This window comes from Syngnathus typhle, linkage group LG3 (assembly GCF_033458585.1).
Source record: "Syngnathus typhle isolate RoL2023-S1 ecotype Sweden linkage group LG3, RoL_Styp_1.0, whole genome shotgun sequence".
NCBI classification, from domain to species: domain Eukaryota; kingdom Metazoa; phylum Chordata; class Actinopteri; order Syngnathiformes; family Syngnathidae; genus Syngnathus; species Syngnathus typhle.
Window position 1 is genome coordinate 10,153,659 of NC_083740.1, and position 25,333 is coordinate 10,178,991.

At 39.1% G+C, this 25,333-nt stretch overlaps 3 protein-coding genes across 3 annotated transcripts; all 3 read left to right on the forward strand.

The window, feature by feature from the left end:
- The first annotated feature begins 4,818 nt into the window (after positions 1 to 4,818).
- Positions 4,819 to 8,668, forward strand: coq7 (coenzyme Q7 homolog, ubiquinone (yeast)). Its single transcript, XM_061275168.1, has 6 exons — positions 4,819 to 5,022; positions 5,299 to 5,474; positions 5,798 to 5,912; positions 6,122 to 6,261; positions 7,382 to 7,450; positions 8,547 to 8,668. Exons 1-6 carry the CDS (start codon positions 4,938 to 4,940, stop codon positions 8,622 to 8,624), a joined length of 663 nt encoding a protein of 220 aa, XP_061131152.1. The 5' UTR covers positions 4,819 to 4,937; the 3' UTR covers positions 8,625 to 8,668.
- A 6,490-nt stretch (positions 8,669 to 15,158) lies between these two features.
- Positions 15,159 to 19,484, forward strand: notum2 (notum pectinacetylesterase 2). Its single transcript, XM_061274693.1, has 12 exons — positions 15,159 to 15,287; positions 15,370 to 15,675; positions 15,807 to 15,859; positions 16,232 to 16,327; positions 16,423 to 16,483; positions 16,553 to 16,665; positions 16,749 to 16,851; positions 17,266 to 17,454; positions 17,587 to 17,687; positions 18,075 to 18,222; positions 18,314 to 18,361; positions 18,528 to 19,484. The coding sequence occupies exons 2-12, from the start codon at positions 15,386 to 15,388 to the stop codon at positions 18,829 to 18,831; spliced, it is 1,506 nt and encodes a 501-aa protein (XP_061130677.1). The 5' UTR covers positions 15,159 to 15,287; positions 15,370 to 15,385; the 3' UTR covers positions 18,832 to 19,484.
- Positions 19,485 to 19,954: 470 nt separating this feature from the next.
- Positions 19,955 to 22,893, forward strand: rps15a (ribosomal protein S15a). Its single transcript, XM_061275146.1, has 5 exons — positions 19,955 to 20,101; positions 20,864 to 21,001; positions 21,113 to 21,192; positions 21,316 to 21,401; positions 22,763 to 22,893. Exons 2-5 carry the CDS (start codon positions 20,869 to 20,871, stop codon positions 22,854 to 22,856), a joined length of 393 nt encoding a protein of 130 aa, XP_061131130.1. The 5' UTR covers positions 19,955 to 20,101; positions 20,864 to 20,868; the 3' UTR covers positions 22,857 to 22,893.
- Positions 22,894 to 25,333: the final 2,440 nt, after the last annotated feature.

Consider the following 25,333-nt stretch of genomic DNA (forward strand, 5'->3'; position numbering starts at 1 on the left):
GATTGTGGTAATGGCATTTCTAAAGTAATTAGTCTCTCCCAGTGAGCTGTAAAACATTGTTGTCTTCAGGGTGGGGTACAAATAGCATAAGTACGAGGTTGTAAAATGCTGAAGTGACAAACTGCAGAGTTATCCCATGAGCAAGCCACCGTTCACTGTAGATTTTTTAATTTTATTTAAAATGTTCGGGATACTTTCTTTCACTGTAGAATTTTAAATTTTATTTGAAATGTTTGGGATCCTTTCTTTCAAGGTCACTGACTGCAAATGTGCATTTCTGTAATCTTTAAGGAAAATAGGTGTGAAAAAATTGCCAATATTTCCCAAACACTATCAGGGCGTGTAGACTTCTGGGCACATCTACATTGAAGGCTTTTAAGTAAGCCAAAATTATATGAAATAGTTTTGAATTAAACAATACTTGATCATTATCCACTTTGCATTATCTAAATTTAAAATAATAAATACCATTTGCTCAACAGTACTGCACAGTATGCACTAGTATGCAGTTAACCCGCAGTTAACCCGCAGTTAACCCGCAGTTAGCCTTGTAAATCAGACAAATGTCAGCCGCATCTTTGAGCTTACAGAAAATTCTGTGAACAGTAAATGACATGGTTTATAATTGAGAATAACATCATTCCTTCAGTGGATAGTTTCCCTAAATGTTTCCGCGCCCCCATATTTCATATGCGTGTAAAGGAAATGCATGATATCCTTTAATTCAACATGCATATGAATAGTTGCAAGGGTACACTTACCTGATTTGCGTGTGGGCAGTGTGGGATTGATTCTCGCTCAGGGCCTGTCACAAGAACACAAGTTTAACACCAACCTGCATCTGGTCCGGTTGATTATGATATGATGACATTTTATTCCCCTGAATTTTTACGAGACACTTTATACAAAAAAAACCCCCTTTCATTCCCAACTCACTACAGGTGTCACACTAAAGACCGCTGAAATGTGCATCTTTGGTGTGAACAAAAAACACAGAAGGAACTATGCCAGACAGACATGGGCCATTTAACTTTGACTAGACATCGCTATATACAGTGTCCATGAAAGCAGTGGTTTTGACTGTGTGGCATTCTCTCCAGCACAGAAAAGTGTGTAGTAAAGTGTAAACAATCCAATTATACAAGACAAATCACTTTGCTCAGGTTTTATTTGAGCACACTGTGAAACTGATTGGATGATTTTTTGCTGAATTTGAAATCTTTTTGGATACCTTTCATGAGAACTCGTGCTGTTAGGCCTTATAAAAACAAAGTTACACAATTTTGTTTTTCCTAATGCAATTTTGTCCCAATTTTGGATGGTGGTGGTAGATGAGTTCTGTTTTCTGAAATAAATGTCATTGCAATTAACATGGAACTCTACCTCTACTCTTCGTTCCTTTATTTCGCGTGTGTAATCCACCAATACACAAAGTTCAAACCGAAAATTAATATTAGCTCAAATATTTCCCGTAAGTGGATGTGAATAGTAATGGTAGTGATACTCTTGAGGGGCTCAAAGTTGAGCCAATATGTTAAAGTACCTATGTTTTTAGTTGTACTGTTAAGTGGTTAACTTCTTGAAAAATGTTACTGAGCTACCTCAAGTCTGTTCATTTATTTTGCTTAATGGTGACAGTTCAACCCTGGAACAATGTCCATGATCACCAAAGAGTGCAAGGAGTATTCTTAAGACCAAGAAACACACTTCCAAATTTCCCACCTGCCTGTGATTTCAGTTTCCAGTGATGAGTTAAAAATTTTTTTGAGGTACACTTGACTGTACATCTAAATAGTAGCATTTTAGTTTTATGGCTAGGATAGTTACCCAGAGAAGTCTTCATGATCATACAAGGCCTACATTACCAACAACATTAAAGGTTAGCATATTCCTGAAATAAAATATATTAAGGCCCAAAACAGAGAACAGTCTTGCACATGATTTAGTAAATGAGCAGTTATAAAGAACATTACAAGAGAACAGACACTGGCGTGCAACAGACACTTAGGTGTCCTAGTCAGAGACCAAATGAGACAAGACCTGTCACGTCTCCTCACTGTGAAAGCAGACATTGTTGACTCACTGTAGTCTAGGGGCTCTTTGCCTGCGTCCCACCACAGCTATGCACTTGTCTGACCAGAGCCTCGGAGCAAGGCTGCGCAGACTTACACTTGTCCACAGAAGCATGCAACCATTACACAAAGAGACGCGTGTTGAGGCATAGACACGCTTTCTCCAGGTCTCTGGCCTGCTCTTTTATTTGCTCATCAGTCAAAACAATCTACAAAAAAAGATTGAAAACATGTACTTTAAAGCTTTTATTGCATGGTTAGATTTCTAACCTGCTTCTTTCATTGTATTTGAGGAAAGTTGACCGTTTCAACCTCTCTTCGCATATCCTCCGACGTGACCGAAATCCATTTTTGGGCTTCTATATTGAGGGGATGTGCATATTGTGGTTTAAGGGCAACGGGGTCACAAGTATAATGTGAAACTTGGGAATGGTTTCTGATGATATGTGTCTGCACTTTCAGAGCACTGTGCTATAGAGGAAGGCACTGAAACAGTGCCAAGGCAGGATTTGCTTTATCTACGTACACTACCGTAATTTTCGGACTATAAGTCGCGTTTTTTTTCATAGTTTGGGTGGGGGGGCGACTTATACTCAGGAGCGACTTATATACATATATGTTTTTTTTTCTCACTTTTTTGGGCATTTTATGGCCGGTGCGACTTATACTCCAGTGCGACTTATAGTCCGAAAATTACGGTATATGGCGCCTCACGTGCATTGCAGGGTCCATAGGGGGCAAATTAGTGTCTTGCTTAAGGATGCTTTCAACATGGTCACAAGGGTTGAGGATCAAACCTCCATCTTCTGGGTTGAGAGACAACCACTTAAGGCCATGCCATGCCGCTGAAATATGTGCAACGTAGATTGATTTACAGGGAAGGACAATTCAAAATTAAAAGTTAATTAAAGATTAAAAATTCATTTACAGGGCACACTTTTCAGGAAAAAGCAAATATCATAGGATAGGCTGGCTTATTTCATATTGTGTAAAGATGTACAGTGCTGCTTGGTGCAGCAACAACTAGTTACCTCTGACTACACACACTCCTGCACTGAGGACACATTAGGCAACACATATTACCTATGCGGAGCCATAAAAGTGTAGCCACCCACAGTCAGACAGACAGTTTGGGAAACACATAACCGGTGTCTCACCACAAACACACACTTACAAACAGCATACCCCGCCATTCACCGATCCTGTTTACTTGTGACCATCACCGCTCTACTGCAGTCAAGCCATCATTCCATAGATTCCTATGTAATAGCATGCCATTTTATGTGCTTTGTGAAGAGCCATTTCTTCTCTTCAAAGGAAGCTCTCAACTGTGTATTTCCTCCACAAATACTCAATAATAAAAAAAAAAGTGAAAGACGGCTAAATTTACTGATAGATACTGAAGTCAAGTTAAAGCAAATGAGCTTCCGCAAAATCAAAATATAATAAAAGGTTTGTTTTTGTGAAAATAGGCACACTACAAAGACAATCAAATAATCTTTGACGTCAAGCTTGTTTGTGCAACAGTGCCATCTACAGACCATTAACAATTTTCCAGTTTGCCCCACAAACCTCTCCCTCCAAGTCAACTTCCATTCCAATCCCTTATTGTCAAGGATTGTCTTACATAACAATCGTTAACAAAAGAGTCACTCTGCATTTGTTTGACGTAGAAGAGAAGACGGCGCTTTGCCTAGAGATAATCACAGTATTTACTGGTGTGGGTTCCTCCCACAAACTAGGTCAATGTGAACTCTAAAATGTCTATGATTTATGTTTATTTGTATTATGAGTGTCATGTCCTGTTTCTTTGTTCTTCAATTTTGATTGAGTTGCCTCAGTCTCCTTGGTAAATGGTCGTGTATGGAGCCATCTCACATGGTGTCAGTGACTACTGCATTTAAGACAGGGGTGTCAAAAAAAAAATTGCGGGCCGCATTGTAGTCCTAGCTTCTTTCGGAGGGCCATTATGACTGTCAACCCAAATAAATGTACGAGTACCTCATATTATATACAGTTAAAGCTACAAAACTGACAAAAAACTCATTTTCAAATCAGATGAGTAAAAACTGGTCAAAAAAAAAATATATATATATATATTAAAAGTGAAGACAATTTGCAATTCTAGTTATGACACACGAATTTGATGCACAATTCGTCTTCGCGGGCCACATAAAATGATGTGGCGGGCCGTATCTGGCTCCCGGGCCTTGAGTTTGACACCTGTGATTTAAGACATCAGAAGACTGTTCTGGGGTCCACAAATGGGCGTTTTCCCCTCTTGAACAGAATAACTGAGCAAACATGTTACTCGTGAACTCAATTGTTCATGTCTTAATTGCATATTTTATTTAGTGGCCAGTTTTCTCTAGAGTGGATAATTATTTGTGCGGTTAACATATTTGACGAATAAAGCTGATGAGTGGGCGTGCTGGAAATTCACATCACTAACATGGGCAAATATTTATAGTTAGAATTATAAAGGAACGATGACTGTCAACTCATGCAGTAGTCATGACAGATCGATCAGTGGTCGGGATTCGAATGTTACAGGTGCTCAAACCTTTTTCACCAATAATACGTATTATTCAGTACATAGTAGAGGAGGAGGAACAAGTATTTATGGGTTTTTTTCTTATGCACACCGTCATTGCGGGATTCGAACTCATGGTGCCTGCACACAAAACAGGCGAGTGTCACACCGTCAGCGACCCCCGGGTCAGGGCGGAAGTGAAATTGTTGCGTAAATATGGTTACGTCATCATTCAGCGACACGCCCAACAGCTGACATTTCAATGACAGTTTGCTTGCATTTTCTTTGCTTTGTTTGATCATTCGGATGGTAGGACTAGAAAACAGGCTAGCATGCAAAGAACCGTATACAGAGTTTTTAATGGCTGGACAAACAGGGGCGTCTCATTGATTGCACAATGCAGCTCAAAAAGCAAAGGTAATACCAAATTTAGAGTGAGCTGCTAAAATGCTAACCATGCTAAAACAAAACAACTTAATGTACTGTAGCCTGATGTGTGGTTTTAATATCGATTGTTATTTTCGGCGTTAGTGTAAGCTAAAGGTGTGTCACGTGGGGAAGAAACTTTCATAAGTTTCCACCCTAGAACGGAGATAACCAATAAATTCATGAGTGGGACTGTGAGCATACTCTCGCCTTGAACTCTGAGTATCGCAATGATGCTCATCTATTCCTTCTTAAATCTTATTGCAGCGTCCTTGTGGAGCTCACGTGATTACAGCGTGGTGCCGACTCCACTTGACAGGGAAGAGAAGGCGATGCTTGACCGGATCATACGTGTGGACCATGCAGGTGAATATGGTGCCAATCGCATCTACGCCGGCCAGATGGCAGTGTTGGGCAGGACTAGTACTGGACCTCTCATCCAAGTAAGAAAATAATCTGTCCTCGACCTCGTGATACAATCTACATTCTATTTCACAATTTATATGACCAAAATTGCCACTCAGTATTATCGTGCAAAGAAAAATCGCAGACACATGCTCGGAAAACATTACACATTTTATTATGCATGCATGCATGGAAAAAAAAATCCAGATGTCACAATACAATATTATCATTACGTGAACCTTGTGATATATTATTTATTGATATTGTATATGTATAATGAGGAAATTGGCTATATAAAAATAGATACTGTGTAAAAAGTCACAATGATTTTCTGAGATTCTGTTTCTTACATTCATTACAGGAAATGTGGGATCAAGAAAAAAAGCACCTTGAGAAATTTAATGAAATACTTGCTGAGAGCAGAGTCCGGCCAACTGCACTGCTACCACTTTGGAACATTGCTGGCTATTTCTTAGGTTGGTACAAAATGTAAAAGTAAAACGGGAGGCAAAATAACATTTAACAAAAAGTTTGATTGCATGTATGTAAAGTTGTATGTGCTGTAATCGTTGTGTGTTTCATCATATGTGTTCTATAGTGCTCATCTTGTATTTGTTAAGTTTGTGTAATTATGCTTGTAGTAAAGTTATAATAATAGTCTCCTTAAATCTGAACTCTTCTATAGGGGCATCCACTGCAATGCTGGGTAAGGAGGCGGCCATGGCCTGCACTGTGGCAGTGGAGGAGAGCATCTCTGAGCACTACAACAGCCAGATAAGAACTCTGATGGAAAAGGATCCTGAGCGATATACTGAACTATTAAAAGTGAGTGCTCTCTTATCATATGCCACTGTCTGCCACAGATATTCATTTGTCCAGAGAACACAGGCCACTGTTGTTGTTTTTTTATACCTTTTAAATTTACTGTTAATATTATATATGAAGTGCTAATAATCTCACCCGGAACTTGTTAAACCAGAGCTTGTGTGTGAACACATGACGTCTAAACTGCATTCACGGTCATTCACCCTGCCACCAATTTAACATGTATAAAATTGAATTAAATATAAATTCTGTAAATACAGTTTGGCACAAACATCTTCATTCCTTTATAAAAAAATGCTTGTTTATGGGTCTATGGTCTTTTTTTATTTTTAGCCAAAATGGCTGTCACATATGCCTCGCACTTCAGGTTGCGGTTTGAAATGCCAGCTCTGTCCTTTCTTTGTGGACTTTGCGTGTGTTCTCAGAACTTTAAGGTCAGACTGACTGGACCGTTTGCATTTAGTACTAAAACCAATTTAATGAATTTAATTTCAATTCATTCAGTGTTTAATTTTTTTCACTGTGTAGGCATAAGTAAGACGTTTGACAAAGGCATCCATTTTTCCAGATTGTAGTTGTAGTTTTTCCACAATTTTTGGGCCTTTTTTTAATTTCCTTGGCAATTTGTTATAATCATTTAAATTTGACACAGAGACATGTTTTTAGTCCATTTGAACAGCAGGTGGCAGTACTATTGTCTCTGCCAGCTGTGCAATTGATTGAGGAATTGTGGCGCACAAACAGATGGGAAAAATGTTACAGCGTTTTAAGGAGGAGCAATGGCAGGCCACAAGAAATAACTCAGATTATCGGTAGTATCAGACAACATTATTTGACATCTTAACAACATCTCGGCATCAACCATGAGATGGCCATGGACCGTTCCCGGTGGAAGAAAGCCATATCGAGAACCCAGTCCAACCCAGCGGCGCCTGGAAAGCGGACTTTAAACCAATGATGATGATTATTTGCCCCTCCCTCTCCCGTTAAACTTTGTAATACTTCTTATTTTTGTAATTGTCTGTTGTTGTTGAAGGCAAAATTAATCCACGCTGGAGATTCTACTGACGCTTTTGCGGATTCTTTTTGTCTCCTGATGAGGTTCCTTGTGTTTATTTAGATTATAAAAGAGTTCCGAGATGATGAGATGGAGCATCACGATCTAGGACTGGAACATGATGCTGAATCAGTAAGTATGTTGGAACAGTAACGGCAGTGCATGTAAAAAACAGTGGATGTAAAAGAAATCTACACATCCCTGTTCAAATTCCAGGTTTTTGTGATATAAAAAAATGACACCAAGATGAACCATTTAAAAACTTTTATCATCGTGAAATGTATCTGTATGTACAACTCCGTTATAAGAATCATATATAAAAAATAAATTAAACATTTTACAAAGAGGAAATGTAAAAAATAAACAACTGAGACGTTGTTGCATAAGTGTACACACCCTCTTATAACTGGGGATGTGTGTGTGTTCAGAATTAACCAATCACGTTCGAACTCATGTTAAATAGGAGTAAGCACACACATGCTACCATTTCAAGTGCTTCTGATTAGTCCCAAATAAAATTCTGCTATTCCAGAAAGGGTTTACTGGCATTTTTTGCATTCACATTTTATAGCAGAAACCAGCTGAGCCTTTTTGCAAAAACACACTTGAACTCATCCACATGTATGTGGCAAAATTTGCTGTTATTTGATCAGACCAAGGTTGGCATGAAACCAAGGTGTAATTCTTGGAGGTATGTTAGGTCCAAATACAACACCGCTCATAACCAAAAGACCTCCAACAGTGAAATGCAGTGGTGGTTGGATCATGCTTTGGGACAAGTTTCATAAGCTGGAACTTGGGGCTTGGTCTAAATAAAATTCTGAACCGTTTTAAATACCGGTCAGTGGTGAGACAATTTTGTAGAAGCCTAAATGTGTTCAAATATTGATGAGGTACACTGAAAGATTCTGACCTGAAATGGCTGAGTGCTTCAATCAAAGTCAAAGGTGCTGTGACAAAGTATTAGTTTGAGGGTGTGCACACTTGGGAACAGGTTATTGTTGTTATTTCTCTTAAAAGATATTTGTTTCAAATGAGTTATAGGTTCTAGGTCACTTGAAAATTCAAAAGATGAGTTTTGAAGTTACAAATTAATTTATTTCCATCACAAAAAATACGTTTACTTTGTTTAACATTGAATCCATGGATGTCCACTCATAATTGATTTTCTTGGGCTTCTGAATTGGGTGGTATTGGTCATTTGGTCATCACTATCCTTTTGTCTTAGGTACCGGGATACTGGCTACTTAAAAATGTCATCCAGCTCGGGTGCAAAGGTGCAATTTATGCTTCTCAACGTGTGTAACTTTGTATGACAAAAAAAAGTAATAAAATGAATTAATACTTGGACTGTTTTTTGCAGTTATTATGCACATCTTGGGATTTTCTGCATTTCTGAATGGGTCATAAAATGTGATCTGATCTTCACATTAATCACAAAAATAAACACAGTTTTCTTAAATTGATACTACACTAACAATTTCATTGTTTTTGCTGAACATAACTTGTAAAACACGTTATGGAAAAGGTATGTGAACCAATGGTATGAATAACCTTAACTAAACATTTCCTGTAGTTGCAGATCAGACTAGCATAACAAACGGAAGGAATTTCAGAACATTCCTCATGATAAAACTCTTTCAGTTCAGCAATATTCCGTGAATTCCTCTTTTGAGGTCAAACACAAGCAGCCCAATCGGATTGGGGTCACGACTCCAACTGGGCCTATTTTCAAGGTGTTGGTTTATTGTGATGACCAGTCAAACATAAATATTTTCAGGCCCAACGTCTTGCATTCCATTGGCGTTACTTTTCTTGGTTATGGTACAATTTGCTGCAAGCTTTTATATACTAGGTCAAATAGCATGCAAAGTTAGGATGAATGAATGCTCACCTCTCCTTTTAGGTCCTTGATTTGTTCACAGCACGTGTTTATTCTCAGCAGAAGGGTCTCAAGAGCTGAGTTGTAGTCCCAGTTTGCAGCCTTTGATCTATTTTCTTGTGCATGAGTTCAGAGCAGTTATTTTAACAGAGGTGGATTGCACATCAGATCTGACCTTGAGGGTCATCAGGTCACATGACCCCCATTTCCTAAAAATAACCACTTCTTCACTGTCCAGCCTTTTATGCAACACAAACAATGGCAAGCTTGTTGTGATGACTAATGTGAATGGTTGAAATACGCAACAGAATAGGATTTTCCATTTGGTTAAATGGAATACCAGAGCTGGGATCATCTGAAGGCAATCAATTCATCTTCCTGAAGGAGAGGAAGGTCGATTCCTGAATGAACTGATTTTTATTTATCATCATACAGACACGTGTAGCAATAATAATAATAATGAGATTTTTCGACATTATAAAAGCCATGATTTGTTTGATACGTCCCTGTAAAATTGGACGACGAGATGAGGTATTATCTTTGCCCATCATTCATAGTTTTCAGTTTTACACAAGATGCACCTGCTTAAACAAGGAAGTGTAAGTGCAATGACTCTATGTGTTGCACTGCTAAATTATATCACTTACTAGAAGTAATTTGTGAATGAATCCAGATCAACATTATTCTGCCTTCAGCATTCCTGTATTACCTTGCCTTCAAAGGAATCTTTGGATTTTGGCAACAGGGAATTAGAAAATGCAATAAAACGTAACTAAACTGGGACAGTCTAGGACAGGGGTCACCAAACTACGGCCCGCGGGCCGGATACGGCCCGCGGGACCGATTAATCCGGCCCGCCAACCCTGAATAAATTGTATTATTAAACTTTTTTTTTTTTTTTTGCTCATTTTGCCTGCAATGACTGCGTTTCCCCAGTAGATGGGGAAGCGCTCGCCTGCGCATTTACTACCGGAAGCCGTGTCAGAAAGCTCGGTGCACACTCACAAGTGCGTGTACGGACATGGCGCACTCGCGCTCTATTTGTATCAGTCCCGAATTTAGAGTGTGGGCCGTGACGACAGCATTCTTGTAATTTGCGCGCTGAGCTTTCAGATGCAGTTTTGCGCTACAGCCATCCACAAACCTTCCCCTGGAATCCTTCCATTAAAATGAGTGGCCCGAAAAAAAGAAGTGAGTGCCGAATGTTAAAAAAGAGTGGCCAATTTGGCTCGACGTACGCGACGTGACGTTCAGCCACATGAACGTCAACATCTACCCGTCACAGATCGAGGTAAACGGACCAACACCTCGGATCTCGCCTAAGAATTGCCACAACAAATTTTACTCCAGACTATGACGCACTATCAAACTAAAAAGACTGCGGTGTCTACAAGCCTGCTGGAACCTACAAAAGGATTATAAGGAAGGAACACAAGAACTTTAAGAGACTGCTCATATGTGTCAGAGAGGTTCTGCTCTGACAACTGAGCTGAACTTTTCTGTTAAGATTGTGCATGGCACAACAGAAAGTTAATGTTCCATGGTTTTTTTTCTATGAAGAACCCAGAGAGAGTTATTTAGTTATTATTTATTTCCTGTTTTTTCTGTGAAGAACTCAGAGAGGGTTTAGTTATTTATTTCATTAATAGTGTTATTATTTGTTTCCTGACTTTTTTTCTGTAAAGAACCTGGTAAGGGTTATTAAATAACCGTTATTTGGTTATGTGTGGCTTTCTGGAAAACAATAATTTTTTAAGCTCCCCTACGATCGTCACACTTTTTCTGTTACAAACTGCCACCGGCCCGCCATCAGAGAAGGGAAAGGTTATGTGGCCCTCACAGGAAAAAGTTTGGGGACCCCTGGTCTAGGACATCCCGAATAACTGTCATTGTAAATTTTCTGCCGCAGCAGTCGTAAATTTGGTTTGTGGTAACTAATACCCCACATTAGTTCTCTGAAGCGGTGATTTATGTGTTATGCAATGTTTTGCATGTCTGACAACTTTCATTCTTTATGAAGTTTTATACAGGCCATACTGGCCCTTTAAAAATGATGGATTATTTTGTGACTTTATTGTACCGTATGTTCTTTGTTTTATGTGTATTTGGAACTAGAACAAATTCCTTACCAAGTAAAAGGAGACTTTTTATTACAATTTACACACAATTGTAGCTGTAACAAAAATCAAAGCATGTTGCAGTGCAAACTATGACTACAGTACTAAACACATGATGCTTACCTGATAATGGAAATCAAAACTGAGAAATAGTATCTTTGGGAAGACACTATAAACTGTTCTTGTATTGGCTATAGCAATAAAGATTTCTGTATTTCAAACATGCACTTATATAAAATATATGGTTTTTCTTTTTCCAAATATTGCTATTAGTCAAACTGCATAGACAGACATTAACACAGACACGGGCTTAGAAAACAGCATCAGGCAACTTTATAAATAGTAAACAGTAGACATTCTGCTGTCCCATTTGGCATGCCTGGACCGCACATACCTGGTGCATGATGTCACTGGATGCTTTAGTTGAAGGATTCCAACAGTGATGTAACGGCATTGTCTGTTTGTGACCTGAAATACATATGAACACAGTTTGAGACAACTATTGAATATTAGATTACATTTTTTAGCTCACTAAAAAAAGTGAACATTGCGTTTAGCAGCATTTAAGTGTTGCTGCAGGTCGGGTCTGCAATACAGGGTTCAAAGAATGTGAAAGACCTGTTGTGATCAGCACGGCGTAATGTCTGGTACGGCTGTTACTGTCAAATATTTATAGAATCGATTATTTCACCGATTATTCAAATTGGATGACATTTTATTTTGCCTAAAAGTGTATCACAAAACCATTTCCCCATTTACTGTTGTTTATTTTTTATTATTTATTGATCAAAACAAAGAAATAACAATTGAACAATAAAAGAGGGATAAATGTTGTACTTACCAAACTTTTTGAAACTGATACAGTTACTACTGTGGTTAGTTTCTGAAAAACAAGCAACTTTTTTGATCCAACAGAAAAGATGTTTGTTTTCATCAATGACTGCAAAAATTAATGAATACTCTGGAGAAGCCGACAATATGGGATTTGGACAATTCTAAAGCATAAAAAAATGGCTCTAAATGATTACTCAATGATAAACTTGATTGCCGATTAATTTGATAATCGATTCGATTCATTGATTAATTTTGACAGCTCTATTGTCTGATTATTTACATTTATGTATTAATGATGGACAAAGTCAACTATGGTGACTACCAGGCCACTTTGGGGTTTCACGTGGTATACTCACCCTTCTAACACTTCAAACCGATCACTGCACATTGTGTCTACCTGTCAGAATAGTGGCTGGCTCCAGATACATCAGATTGCAGGCTGGGATTATAGCCCTCCAGACACCATGTAAATTGCGGAATCTGTGGAATGAGTTGAACAACGTGCCATTTTTCACAATTTGTGGGACATAAGACTGGCTACTGTACCATTCTCATTTACAAAACTCCACATAAGGATTTTGTGAGGACATAGCAAAAATAAATCAGAGGTTGTCTTAGTCCGGCTCCAGAAGCCCAAAGGACATTTTCCTTTCAGCATCACTTTTTCATTCATTCTGTGACAAATTTGCCATCTTGATGTCATGTGTGGTTTACATGATATAAGCCTTTTGTCTTTTGATTATTTGTAAGTGTACCATTTATACCTGTGTTTTTATTTTGAGTAATTTAGTTCGAAGTGTTTGAAATTCTTCTTCTTTTTTTTTCACTGAACTAGTCGCTGTAAACCTCCTCCTAAATATGTGCATACCTCATCTATAGCAGAAGGTGACAACACCCGTTTTTAGAGAAATGTTGTTTTTCTTTTACCCCAATTCTCCTGAAACCATCTCACTATCCCTAAATGACTTGAACCAGCCATGCAGGTTAAATAAATAAAAGTTTGCATTAATATAGTAGATAAATGTGTGATTTGCTGCTCACTGTTATTTACAAGCAGCCAAACTGCATTTTCTTAAAACTTGGCAACAATTTATATTTTGCTCTGGTTAGAAAGAAAAATGACACTACGCAGTCCAGCAGGAAAAACTTAATAGCAGCAATGCCATCTCTCAGTTTGTGATATTCGATTGATCTGCTGACAGATTTTCAGCAGCCTCTTTTTTTTGCTACTTGGGGTATCTGGTAAACCGATTTTTGCACTGATTTATTGGAAGATGGTCTAGACAACTGAAGGAATGAAGAATTGTTCAGCTAAGAGGATCAAATTCAGTATACTGATGTCTTTAGGGTCCATTTTACTGCATTTAGGTGATATGATCTCACACACATATTTTACGAGCTCTGTTTTCTTTCTGGCCATAGTTTAAAATAGCACGAATGCTTGAAAATAAGTCAAGAATTCTTTTTTTTTTTTCCCTCGTCAAAGTAAAAGACTTGGTCAACTGTTCTGTCTTGTTTGTGCTATATTTCTTGGTAATTGTCGTGATTTTGATTATTTAAAAACATAATGACCAGTTCCAATTTGAATATTTACCAATAATTCTTGTTTGTGCAAGCTTGAATTACATTAAAACGTTATGGAATTTTAATGTGTGAGGATTCTAAACCTTTAAAGGGGGTGTAGGTGTGAGTGTTTGTTTTTTGTAATATGTTTATTCATTTTTGTGTCTCGCTCATTCATGCTCCAAACATCCTGCGTTTCCTTTAGCCCTAAAGAGCCACACAGCCTTTGTATACTTGGCCTTTTACGCATCCATCATTTGGTGTGATTGACATGTTAGGATGGTGTGCATTTCATTGATGAGAATTTCAGAACCCCAAGGCTCGTGATCAGCACTATGTCACCGCTGAGTGATCCCATGGGTAAAGCAGAGGATCAGTTTCAAACAGTCTGTCTGTCTTCATCAAACGCACTCTCCAAAAGTCTGCAGGCACCAGACTGACCTGAGTCGAAACACAGCCACAGGTAAAACCCACTCTACTTAAAATGTCTCAATCAAAAGCAAGGACCGACTACTAATTTTACAGTGCACAAGTCTCAGATAAAATTTGAGTTTCCATTTCAAATTCTAAATGGAGAGAATTCAGTACAACTGCTGAGCGCTGACCATCCACAACTTATTAAAAAGGACCCAAACAAGAACTGTATCAGAATTCAGAAATGACCAAATAATCATTATTAAAATATACTTTTATTATAATAACTTAATACTTGTAAAGGTTTTGGTGGCAGACTTAATACCATTATTTAAAAAAAAAATCATACTACTGTTTGTTTCTAATAGTCAAAATAACTAAAATATAAGAAACAACTACCAAGATCTAATGCATCACTTGCAAGTTGTACTAAGACAAAATTACAAACTTCACAAAGGCTGACTTTTCCGTAACTATTCTTGTAAGATTTTGCAACTGTTGGTCGTGTATTCAGCAACAAAGAAATGTAATTTTAGTTTGCATCATTTCAGCTTTTAGCTAATCATAATCAAATAAGCAATAAATTAAATTAATAAATTAATATTTATTTTCGAAATAAAATTCCAATAATGAAAAAAAAAAACCTATTTCATTTTTGGAGGATTGCATGTTACTGTAGTTTTGTGATTTGAAAATGGTAATCTGTTAAAAAGGAGAAATGATGTCCAGCGTCGATCGAGGTTGGACAGACAAGCAATCAAAAGAGTGTGAGGGGAGCGGGAAGGAAAAAAAAGGTCATGGGGGGGGGCAGGTGGGGAAGCATGTTCTTGAGCTGTGCTCAGATGGCAAAGTGCTTTGCTGCTGAATGTGTGCAACGAAATATGTTAAGGATATCTTTTTCTCCTCACCACTGGTCATCCAGTACCTCCCCTCGATGTGTGTCGTCACTTAAGAGCTTCAGGAGAAAATGGGAGGAACTCTGATCCATATGGTGGCACTATAAAACTCCGTGATGATTTCCAGGCTTCATCAAAACATGGTCGAATCTTCATTACCACTCAAGACCGGCTTCATCTTTTTACACCTGCTACCACTGCTTTCATCATCAGGCCAACGTCTGGACAACTTCAACAACTGCCATTGCTTATTTCTAAAATAGGTATGTCCACTTCTTATTTGAACAGTTTACAGCAGATTCAAGTCTGTAATTAATGAAGTAGTCAAATGACCTTTTATTGCAGTGCATCATCAGCAGACATGAAGATCCTTGGCCAGATTGCTTTCTTGCTTTTGCTGGGGGAGAGCTGGAGTAGAAATGCTAAAGTTCAATCCACCAAGAAATCTCCACATGGGAGCCAAGCAGGCAAGGGCATCCAGCCTTCACTTGAGGCTATTCTCTCTGCTGGGAACATTTCAAACAGTAGAGCACGTGACTCGACAAGGGATGCTGCCGAAGGAGCTCGAGTCGCTAAACAGCAGACGGATGAAATGAGGTTGCACTTTCTCAAGAACCCGCATGTGACATGTAATGATGGGTCACCAGCTGGGTGAGATGGTCACACAGACCTTTATTTCAATCTTTTGATATATACTGTAGCGTGTAAATTCAATATTATTATGCATTACAATTATAGTAAACGTAAAATTGCAAGATGCTGAATGGAGCTCATTCTTGCAGGTTTTACCTCAAAGAGATCAGAGGAAGCCGCAGATGGCTGTTATTTCTGGAAGGTGAGCGTTTTAAAAACACTCTGGTTAATTTGGTCCCCAAAAGGTCACGCCCCCTTTGGAATTTAGATGGGTATGTCATCTTTTTTGGTAGCTGTCAGCCTTCTGTGTATTTCAGATTGGAGATATGCATTGCTTCAACTATGTAGTCCACCTGATGAGTATTTTGTTAGTAGTCGCTGAATACATTTAGAAAATGATGCAACAACAATCAAAATTAACAAAGGCCAAATATGGAAAACAGAATTCATGGCTGTATCAAATTAAAGAATACACGCTCGAGTCAAGGCTGCAGGTGCATTGCCCTCCGAGTCCCATTCATCGCACAGACCTCTTGCAGTGATTCTCATTCTCTGCCCGAATGTTTAATACTAGGCGGCTGGTGCTGCTACAGCAAAGAGACCTGTGATTCCAGGTACCAAAATATCCCTCGACTAATGAGCTCCGCGGGTTGGCCCCTGACAAAAACTGGTAAGTCAAGTTAACAGACAGTATTTTGTCATACACGGTTGTCTGTGTGTTAAATGCAAAGAGCTCTGTTTAATTCGCGATTCCTTGATTTACAGGCCGTGGCATATTGTCATCCCAAGTAGCAGAGAATCCTTATTGGCACAACACTAACATTGTGTAAGAACCTAAAAAATGCTGTGGGATGAAGTACAGTGGGTTCATCAGCAAACATGTCCTTTTGTGTAGAGTCATCCCATATTGCTCCAGTGACGTTTGGAGTGGCACTGGGCCTGCTCCGGCCCCTCCTCCAAGCCAAGGGCAAGGAAGAGAGAAAGAACGGAACAGAAATGCAAATGCAAGTGTGTCTCTGCAGAAAGCAAACTAGATTTACTACTAGCATGCCTGTACCTCTCCTGCCGTCACTGTCTGTATTTCCTACCAGCTGAGTACGCTTTCATGGGATCGCTCATCATCCGAGAGGTCATCAAAGACCTTATTCCCAAAGGAATCAAGCAGGCCAAGGTTGTTCTGTTGTCTGGCACAAGGTAAGCTCATTCACTGCTAAAGATGTAACGCCAACGTACTACTGCATCTTTTGAAAATAAATCCTTTTCTGGCCACTTATCGCCATCTTGACAGCCAACTATGAACAGTGACAATGTTGCTTTAAGGATGCATCTAAAATAAGAATTCTTCCTTTGTTAGTCTGAATTGGATCAGTTGCAGCTGTCATTCACATTCATGTGCCGTTCCCAACCGTCCATGATCAGTCCAAAGGGTGTAGTTCGCCTTTCACAAGTTTTTAAGCATAGGTTGCGGCCACTAACCCTGACAATAAATCGAATAAATTGTGCAAAAATGGATGGAGTCGGTGTGTCCCTCTATTAGCTTTGATACCACACAATTCCTGTGGATGAGATCTTTTCTGCGACTTCGCCATAATTCTAATCTTCCTGCAGTGCTGGGGGTACAGGAGTCTTGCTGAATATCGAGAGAGTGGCCAGTTATTTGGAGCAACTTGGTGCAGAGGCACAAGTCCGAGGTCTGGTGGACTCTGGCTGGTTTCTCGAAAGTAAACACCAGAGATCGCCCAACTGCCCGGAAACAGTTACCTGTTCACCTGAAGATGCTATCAAGGTCGGCCTAAGGTAAAATGATCCAAATTGTGAGCCTGGATTTTCTCTCTGAAAAATGGTAATACATCTCATTCAAACTCTACGGACCTGTTGACATTTATCGCATCGATAATTAAGTCTCATTATTGTTGCGTGATTTCTCAGGTTGTGGAATGGTGTGGTGCCAGATAGGTGTCGTCGGCTCTATAAGAAAGGGGAGGAGTGGCAGTGCTTCTTTGGCTACAAACTGTATTCCACCTTGACCTGTAAGTGGCCTTCAAAATCAGATTAAATATATTGAATAACTTCAATAGCAGATATGCCCTGTTGATGATCTTATGCTTTGCAAAATGTGTCAATGCACTGCACAGACTCTGCTACCCATGTGTAGCAAATTTGTTTGAACAAAAAAAAAGTATAACCACAAAAATATAGCTTGTAAGAGTTCAATTCTGATATTGTTTCTCAGTCAAAACACATTCTACAGAAAGACCAATGGGACGTTCTATGACAGAAAGCAAAGGTGATAGTTGTCATACAGCACTGATGTCCATCCTGATTGCTCAAGACTCCTCAATTTTTCTCAGCTCAGTGATATCATTTCTTACCATCATAAATGCGATGTGTGACCGTACCTCTTGTTTTCTCTGCAGCGCCTCTATTTGTTGTGCAGTGGTTGTTTGACGAGGAACAGTTGAGGGTTGAGAACATCTACATTGGAGGACAGCACATGAGCAACGAACAGTGGCAGTACATCCAGAACCTTGGCAAAGAGTTGAAGAACTCTTTAAGAGATGTCACGTATGTTGTCAATAACTAATTCACTGGAGTATAATATGATTTAGTAACGAACCTACAAAATGACGTGCCCTTGTTTTGTTTGATTCTTCAGAGCAGTATTTGCGCCTTCCTGCCTCTCCCATACAGTGATTACTAAAAGGTACGATTGGATATATGTTGATTACACACTATACATTTTTAAAAGCTTGCTATAACTAAAGGATATTTATTCCTAAGCACCAGAGATGATTTTTGATACCTTACAAGTTGTCACTACTCGCTTTTGTCTTTATTTGCATCCATTTATATTTGTTGTTTCACTTCAGCAACTGGATGACTTTCCAAGTTCGAGGCACTTCTCTGCCTCGGGCCCTGCACTGCTGGGACAGGAGCTTGGAAGCTACTCGTAACAACAGAACTCCAACTAAAGGCTGCCCGTTCCACCTGGTGGACGGTTGCCATTGGCCTCAGTGTAACCCCACCTGCCCGACCCTGGTGGACCAGGCAACTCAACAAGAGCTCACCTTGCTTCAGATGCTGGCCGCCATGGGTTTGGATCTCCGGAAGTTAGGCTTGAATCCTAAAAAAGACACATATTCCCTCGCAAGCGTGGGCAGCAATGATGGCTAACATATTGTAAGTGCAGAAGAGAGACCAGTCAGGTGTTGACTTTTTATGTAAGCATCAACTAGAAAAGAAACTTCGGTCATGCCGTGTCCTCCATGTGTCAAGCTTGAAACCCAATGGTCAAGTCTTTTTTTCTTTATAGTTTGCATTTGTGCTTCAAGTTCTCGCTATTGGTAGACAACACATTCAATCTTGAACTCGAGCATAGTGGAACTGAGTGTTAATTTTATAGATAACTTGAGAGTCATATAAAATGTCAGGCTCACTTAAACATCAGTTCATGTTTTATCGTGGATAGCAACTTTTTTAACTTTTTTCCATTAGTTCCATATATATTTATTTGTATGATTTCTACCTGGTCATTAGTCAATTTAGTTGTGGATTTAACTCATTTTGAGCAGCATTTTTTAATGTATGGACATCAAATTGCTACTGGCTCTGCCTAACTCTGAACTCTACACATGCAGCTCAACACACTGACTATTTTTTGTGACCTACCTATCTATAGCCCACGAGGCAACCTGAGCTATCATATTTATACGTATATTTTACTGCATGTTAAAGTAATCTCTGTCCTACATTTGTTGACTTTGATCTATATCACAAGTGTATTATGATTCAGTCAGATTTATGCCAAATAAAGATTCCATTATACAAAAAAATCCTTGTTTTTTAAAAAAAAACTGTCAATGTTTACATAACATATTGTTATTCTTATTCTGTGTTGCTGTGTTGTAACCAGCAAATAAACAGACAAATAACCATTCACTCTCACATTCACACCATCACTGACCCTAAAATGCATGTTTTTGGGATGTGAGAGATGAGAACGACTCGCTGGGATGTCAGGCCGTTTGAAAAAATAAAAACGTATATATATATATATACGTTATTATTTTATATATATATATATATAATTCTTTTTTTTTGGAAAAACGTCAATAATTTGAATAAACATGATCTGAAATGATTTGAAAGTGACCAATATTATTGGGGGGTAGACTGTGTAATTATTCCTCCTCACCACTGGAAGGCGCTAATTTCAATCGGGCATTTGTATTTCTTGGCACTCGCGAATTAAATCAAGATTACAAAATGATAACAAATACCTGTGAATGAACTAAAAATTATGTGTATTTGATTACACGGTGCCAGAGTTGTCGTCGAGGACATTTAAAACGAGGATTTTGTGAAATTGTAAAGATGCTTGCATATTTCCCATAATGCATTACAGCTGCTTTCTACTTCCTCTTTCCGCCATATTGCTGAGCCGGTGAGATGTCTTTTAATATTGTTACATACAATCCAGTCTAAATCTACTTCATCTTATTATTAATACTTCCATTTTGATAATAACCTAGAAGCGTATCTATGGGGTAACTATTTAAAGTGGTTATCGTCATATTCTATGACTTTACGGCGTCATTTTAGCGACTTTTTCTGTATGCCATCCGTTCTCCTCCGGCCGAGCAGTGCTTGCCTGTGGGGCGCCTTAGCGATGGCTAACTGTTTTGCAATGCAGATAACATTTTTACTGAACTGGACGGCGATTCATAAACAAGTAATACACTAAATTGTGTGGCTTTTCAGTGTTAATACGGCGCCTCTGAGTTAGCCCATAGCAAAGCACCGTTAGCTTGTCAACCTCTACAACACATTGGGTCTGAGCCGTACCGGGCTATCGTGGTCTTTTCGGACAAAAGTGAACAGCGTGCGTAAATACCGTGGAAGTGGAATTGGAGCGAGGCGTGGGTCCGTCCCAGTCTAAACGGTCCAGAACATTTGCGTGTGAATTCATTTTGCCATTACTCTGTATTTTGTCTTAGACGTGCTGTCAAACGCGTTGTCGCCTATTACAGATGCTTTGTTATAACCACCCACCCTATTCAACTCAATTGACTTGTTTATTACAAGTGTTGGAGTAAATGGTAGATCTTGGTGTGTGAGCTGTAAAAATACTGTAAATTAGCAAATGAGTGAGGTTTTCTGCATATGAGTCAATGTAAAGTCTTAAAAAGTGTTTTGTTTTCTATAGGCATCATGGTGCGCATGAACGTTCTCGCAGATGCACTGAAGTGTATTAACAATGCTGAGAAGCGTGGGAAACGACAGGTCCTCATCAGGCCATGTTCCAAGGTCATCGTGCGCTTCCTAACTGTTATGATGAAGCACGGTAGGTGTTCATTACCTTTGTGGTATTGCATCCATGGTTTAGTGCACTGGCCTAAAGTACGCCAGGCAGATGTTCTCTTAACTAGATATCTCATGTTGAAATTTGTCCCAGGTTACATTGGCGAGTTTGAGATCATTGATGACCACAGAGCCGGGAAAATAGTCGTCAATCTCATAGGAAGGTTGAACAAGGTAAAGTTTATATTTACATTTTTTAACTATTCACTGTAGTTGTTAGATTAAATTATTGTCAATTTACAGTCCAATTATTATGGCGCGGGAAAAAAATTGGTTTGATGTTTGTGTCTCTTGCAGTGTGGCGTGATCAGTCCACGTTTTGATCTCCAGCTCAAGGATCTGGAGAAGTGGCAGAACAATCTTTTGCCCTCAAGACAGTTTGGGTGAGAATCGATATACTCACTGGACTACTTATCACGTGTGGGATGGTACAGCGGTCTGATCATTGGGTGTCAGATGTTAGAATTCTCTAGATCGTCAATTTTACGTGCATTCATTTTATGGTTGCACCCTGTTGCTCTAGATAGCGTTCAACCATGTCCTGACTGCATGCTGTATCAAAAGGAGAACACGTTTGTAGGACAAAGCTAAGCCATCTTTTACCGACAGTGATCACATGAGTTGTAATTGCTACGCTATCAGCCTTTTCAAGCCCCTTAACAACATCAGCATTTGACTTGATTGCAGAGTATGGGGCATCAAAACCTGGCTGAACCCTGGGTTGGAATGGTGTCTTTTGGCTCTATAGTGTTATCTCTAAACTGTTGCTTACTCATGTTAAGCAATATCAGCAGAGATGGACTGTGTAATGGCTTGAGCCTGAAGGACGTGCAAATGTGTTCATCAGTTGCTTGCTAATCTTTGCTTTGGTGGTGTTGAGAGTTTGCTGTGGTTCTGGCTAATATGTTGATATGTTAGTCGTACGATTTTTGTACACGCAAGTCTTTGTCCCGTCAGTAGGTTTCTCGCCATTTTCTTTTGTAAACATAGGGATTAGCTGGTGAGTTCTCTTTTTTGAAGTTGCTTTCTGCAACTGTCATGCTTGTCTGTGCAGTTTGTGAACAGCCTCATGTGTTGTGTTTTGCATATAGATGGACATTTATGTTCTTAAATAACCCCTCAATTTGGCTCCAGAGATGGAAAGTGCTATTGGGAAGCCCATATTTTGTTTGTTTGTTCTGAGGAGCTATTAATGCTCCCTTTATAGTGGCGTGGGGTAGGGGTCAATCACATCTGGTCCCTGTAACTGCATAGTATGGCCAAGGATGTTTCTCTCCAGAAGCCTCACTGCAAAACATGCTCACCCTTGCCCCTCGTGTGATGGACAGGGCCTTGTCATTCACTTGTCCGTGAATGCTCGGGCTGAAACAGGGAAGGCCAAGCAATTCATTTTTTTCTCTCCATTTTTATTTTTTTTTTCAGGAAAAACTCATTTTGGTTTGGGGGGGAAAATGTTTACAGTTGCAGAACTCGTGCATTGCCGTTTGCATTTTGCTCCTCAAACAAACTGAAAACGCAAAGCTACAACTCGGCGTACATGTGACAAATTGTAGAGCTACCACTGTCGGTAAATTGAAAATGAAGCCAATAATTAGTCCAAAGGTTTGAGCCCTTTCTCTATGTTGATATTCGAGGAGTCTGATATTCCACTGGTGTCTATGAGCAAAATGTGCTGCCTATACTGCATTTGTATTTGCTGCCTTGGTTAAAGAGACAAATTGTAAATTTTGGCCTTTCTTTTCAGATACATTGTACTGACCACCTCAGCTGGCATCATGGACCATGAAGAGGCCAGACGGAAACATACAGGAGGCAAAATCCTTGGATTCTTTTTCTAAAATGTTAACTCGAAATAAAATCAACCAGGGAAAAGTTCTTGACCCTCTTGACTTATTTTGTTTTATTTGTGAACAATCTTAATCTGATGTGATTTTTATGTAGAAATAATTGGGTTTCATTATAGTTTAGAGAGTTAATTAAAAAATTGGACTTTGTTTGCTGACCTACTGCAATTTCCTGAATAAGTATTTGATATGCACCCGGAAAATTGACCTTTAAAAGTGGATTTTCTTTATTCATGTTTTGCAATCTATGATTTTCTGGTAGCCATGTGAATAAATTAAGTTGGCTAGCTGCATAGCAGTTGAATATATTGAGATTCCTAATTGCTCATGTCAAAATCACATGCAATGCAATTCTACGGTGGAATGATGTCAAAGCCCACGTTATAAATGCAGTTGCAACATTTGACCAATCAAGTGACAGGAAATGGGTTTTTTATACTTTAAACAAAATGTTAATTGGGGAACCATGATCATTTGGATTTGGTTGGCCCAAAAAGAGGTGTTGGAAGCTCAGTTTTCTGAACCACCAAGCAGTGGTTGAGAAAACATTTAGTTTGTACCCCGAATGAACTTGTTCACATTGCGTTGCTGTTAAGTGTGAATTGTTGAAATCTTGTTCAGCTTGTGCAAAGTTAAAAGTTAAAGTTAAAGTCCCAATGATCGTCACACACACATCTGAGTGTGGTGAAATTTGTCCTCTGCATTTAACCCATCCCCATGTGATTTTGATCCATCCCCTGGGGGAGAGGGGAGCAGTGAGCAGCAGCGGTGCCGCGCTCGGGAATCATTTGGTGATCTAACCCCCCAATTCCAACCCTTAATGCTGAGTGCCAAGCAGGGAGGCAATGGGTCCCATTTTTATAGTCTTTGGTATGACCTGGCCGGGGTTTGAACCCACAACCTTCCAGTCTCAAGGCGGACACTCTACCACTAGGCCACTGAGCCGCAAATGCCTACCCCTGTAGTCCAGTGACCATTTCAAGAGTCCCCTGTGTATTCAGTCATGTCTCCAAATGCCTTGTTATGTGTAAGCTGACCTCATAGGAGAGGTGAGCTAACGGGCTCCTAATGGAACATAGCTGTCTAAAATGCTCCTTGTGGACTTAAAAGTACACAGACACACTGCAAAACATCACTACACTCATTAATGCTACGACTGTTTTGGTGCTGGCCTGCAAATTAGACAAAACTAACCTTTCATTTAGTTTGCCTAAATAAGCATTTTCTGGAAGCCAAGTCTTAAGAGCTGTAATATTGCAAGAAATTGATAACTGCTTAATAACATTCGCCCCAAAAGACTGCTTTATTTATTGATCTAGAACACCACACTGTCTACACGTGCAGATCAGAATGCGCACAACATTGCACACATCCTGGAAAGATTCTAACCCTGAATCTGGCTTTGGTAATGAAGCAGAGATAGTTATAATATACTTAGAAACCTGGCATTTAGATAAGGATACAGCGGATCGGATTGAATAAATTGAGCGTTCCACTGAGGTTGACGTTAGATTGGATTTTCTCTAAAAGGCCACACGGTGGCAGTAGCGACGCGTTCGAGCACGGACAACGGATGCCGCATCAGGCTGCTCGGCAAGCAGCAGAACTGATTGATTTAGAGAGATAACTAAATTAAAATCGCAGTGAAGGTCTGAAACGTGGATATAGTTAAAACGATTTTTTAAACTTATTTCAATCTCGTCTTCTGATTTAAAAAAAATTCACCAAGGTAGGAAAGTCGTAGACAAACAAGGGATTTGAGGCAACTCAGTTTGTGTTTGAAACACTTAACATGCAGGGCACAAATGCATAAAATAATCTTACTTTAGCAGGATCCTTGCAATAGTTTTTTCTTGCAATGTGCCTTAAAGCTTGCTTTGTGTTTGTAAATGGAGAGCATTTAATTTTTGTTCAATGACTCTGAAGTTGACATAAGCTTTATTTCTTTTTTTTCCAGTTCTAACACCAGAAGAAGATTTTACAAGGAGGGAAAGCGTTCTCCCTCTTTCTAACCCAAATAGCTTTGAAAGAAAAGAATATTCTCCTCTTTGAGGCTGTAACTGAATGAAGCATATCATTTTATGCTTAATGAGCTAAATTAGTTTATGGTCACAGCCAGGAAAAAAAGAAAGAAAAACCCATCATAGTTGTGTTTTTGGGGTTTAAAAGTTAGTGTATTGCGATTTTGACTATTAATGTTTATCATCTTAAAAGATGTGAATTTGAGAAAACTAACTTTCTTATTTCCTGAGCCAGGTGATCAGGTGATGTCCTTAAAATTCTGTCTTGGGGATTACATAAATTGTGACTCATCTCAATCTTTTAACTGTAATCGCTAATAATAATATAAATATTTTGCGTAGTTTAACTTTTTGACTAATTTAACACACTAATTCAAGATAAAAATCGTCAATTTTAATTTCCACTTCAACGTTACTGCCTCCTCCTCGGCTGACACTGTCAGCAGAAGA

Bases quoted from the DNA above. Each gene is read 5' to 3' on its own strand.
- coq7 (XM_061275168.1), top strand. From the start codon at position 4,938: ATGCAAAGAACCGTATACAGAGTTTTTAATGGCTGGACAAACAGGGGC. The intron at 5,023-5,298 runs GTAATACCAAAT...ATCTTATTGCAG, and splicing joins ATGCAGCTCAAAAAGCAAAG to CGTCCTTGTGGAGCTCACGT. The intron at 5,475-5,797 runs GTAAGAAAATAA...CATTCATTACAG, and splicing joins GTACTGGACCTCTCATCCAA to GAAATGTGGGATCAAGAAAA.
- notum2 (XM_061274693.1), top strand. From the start codon at position 15,386: ATGAAGATCCTTGGCCAGATTGCTTTCTTGCTTTTGCTGGGGGAGAGC. The intron at 15,860-16,231 runs GTGAGCGTTTTA...GTTTAATACTAG, and splicing joins ATGGCTGTTATTTCTGGAAG to GCGGCTGGTGCTGCTACAGC. The intron at 18,223-18,313 runs GTATGTTGTCAA...TTGATTCTTCAG, and splicing joins AACTCTTTAAGAGATGTCAC to AGCAGTATTTGCGCCTTCCT.
- rps15a (XM_061275146.1), top strand. From the start codon at position 20,869: ATGGTGCGCATGAACGTTCTCGCAGATGCACTGAAGTGTATTAACAAT. The intron at 21,002-21,112 runs GTAGGTGTTCAT...AATTTGTCCCAG, and splicing joins AACTGTTATGATGAAGCACG to GTTACATTGGCGAGTTTGAG. The intron at 21,193-21,315 runs GTAAAGTTTATA...TGTCTCTTGCAG, and splicing joins TCATAGGAAGGTTGAACAAG to TGTGGCGTGATCAGTCCACG.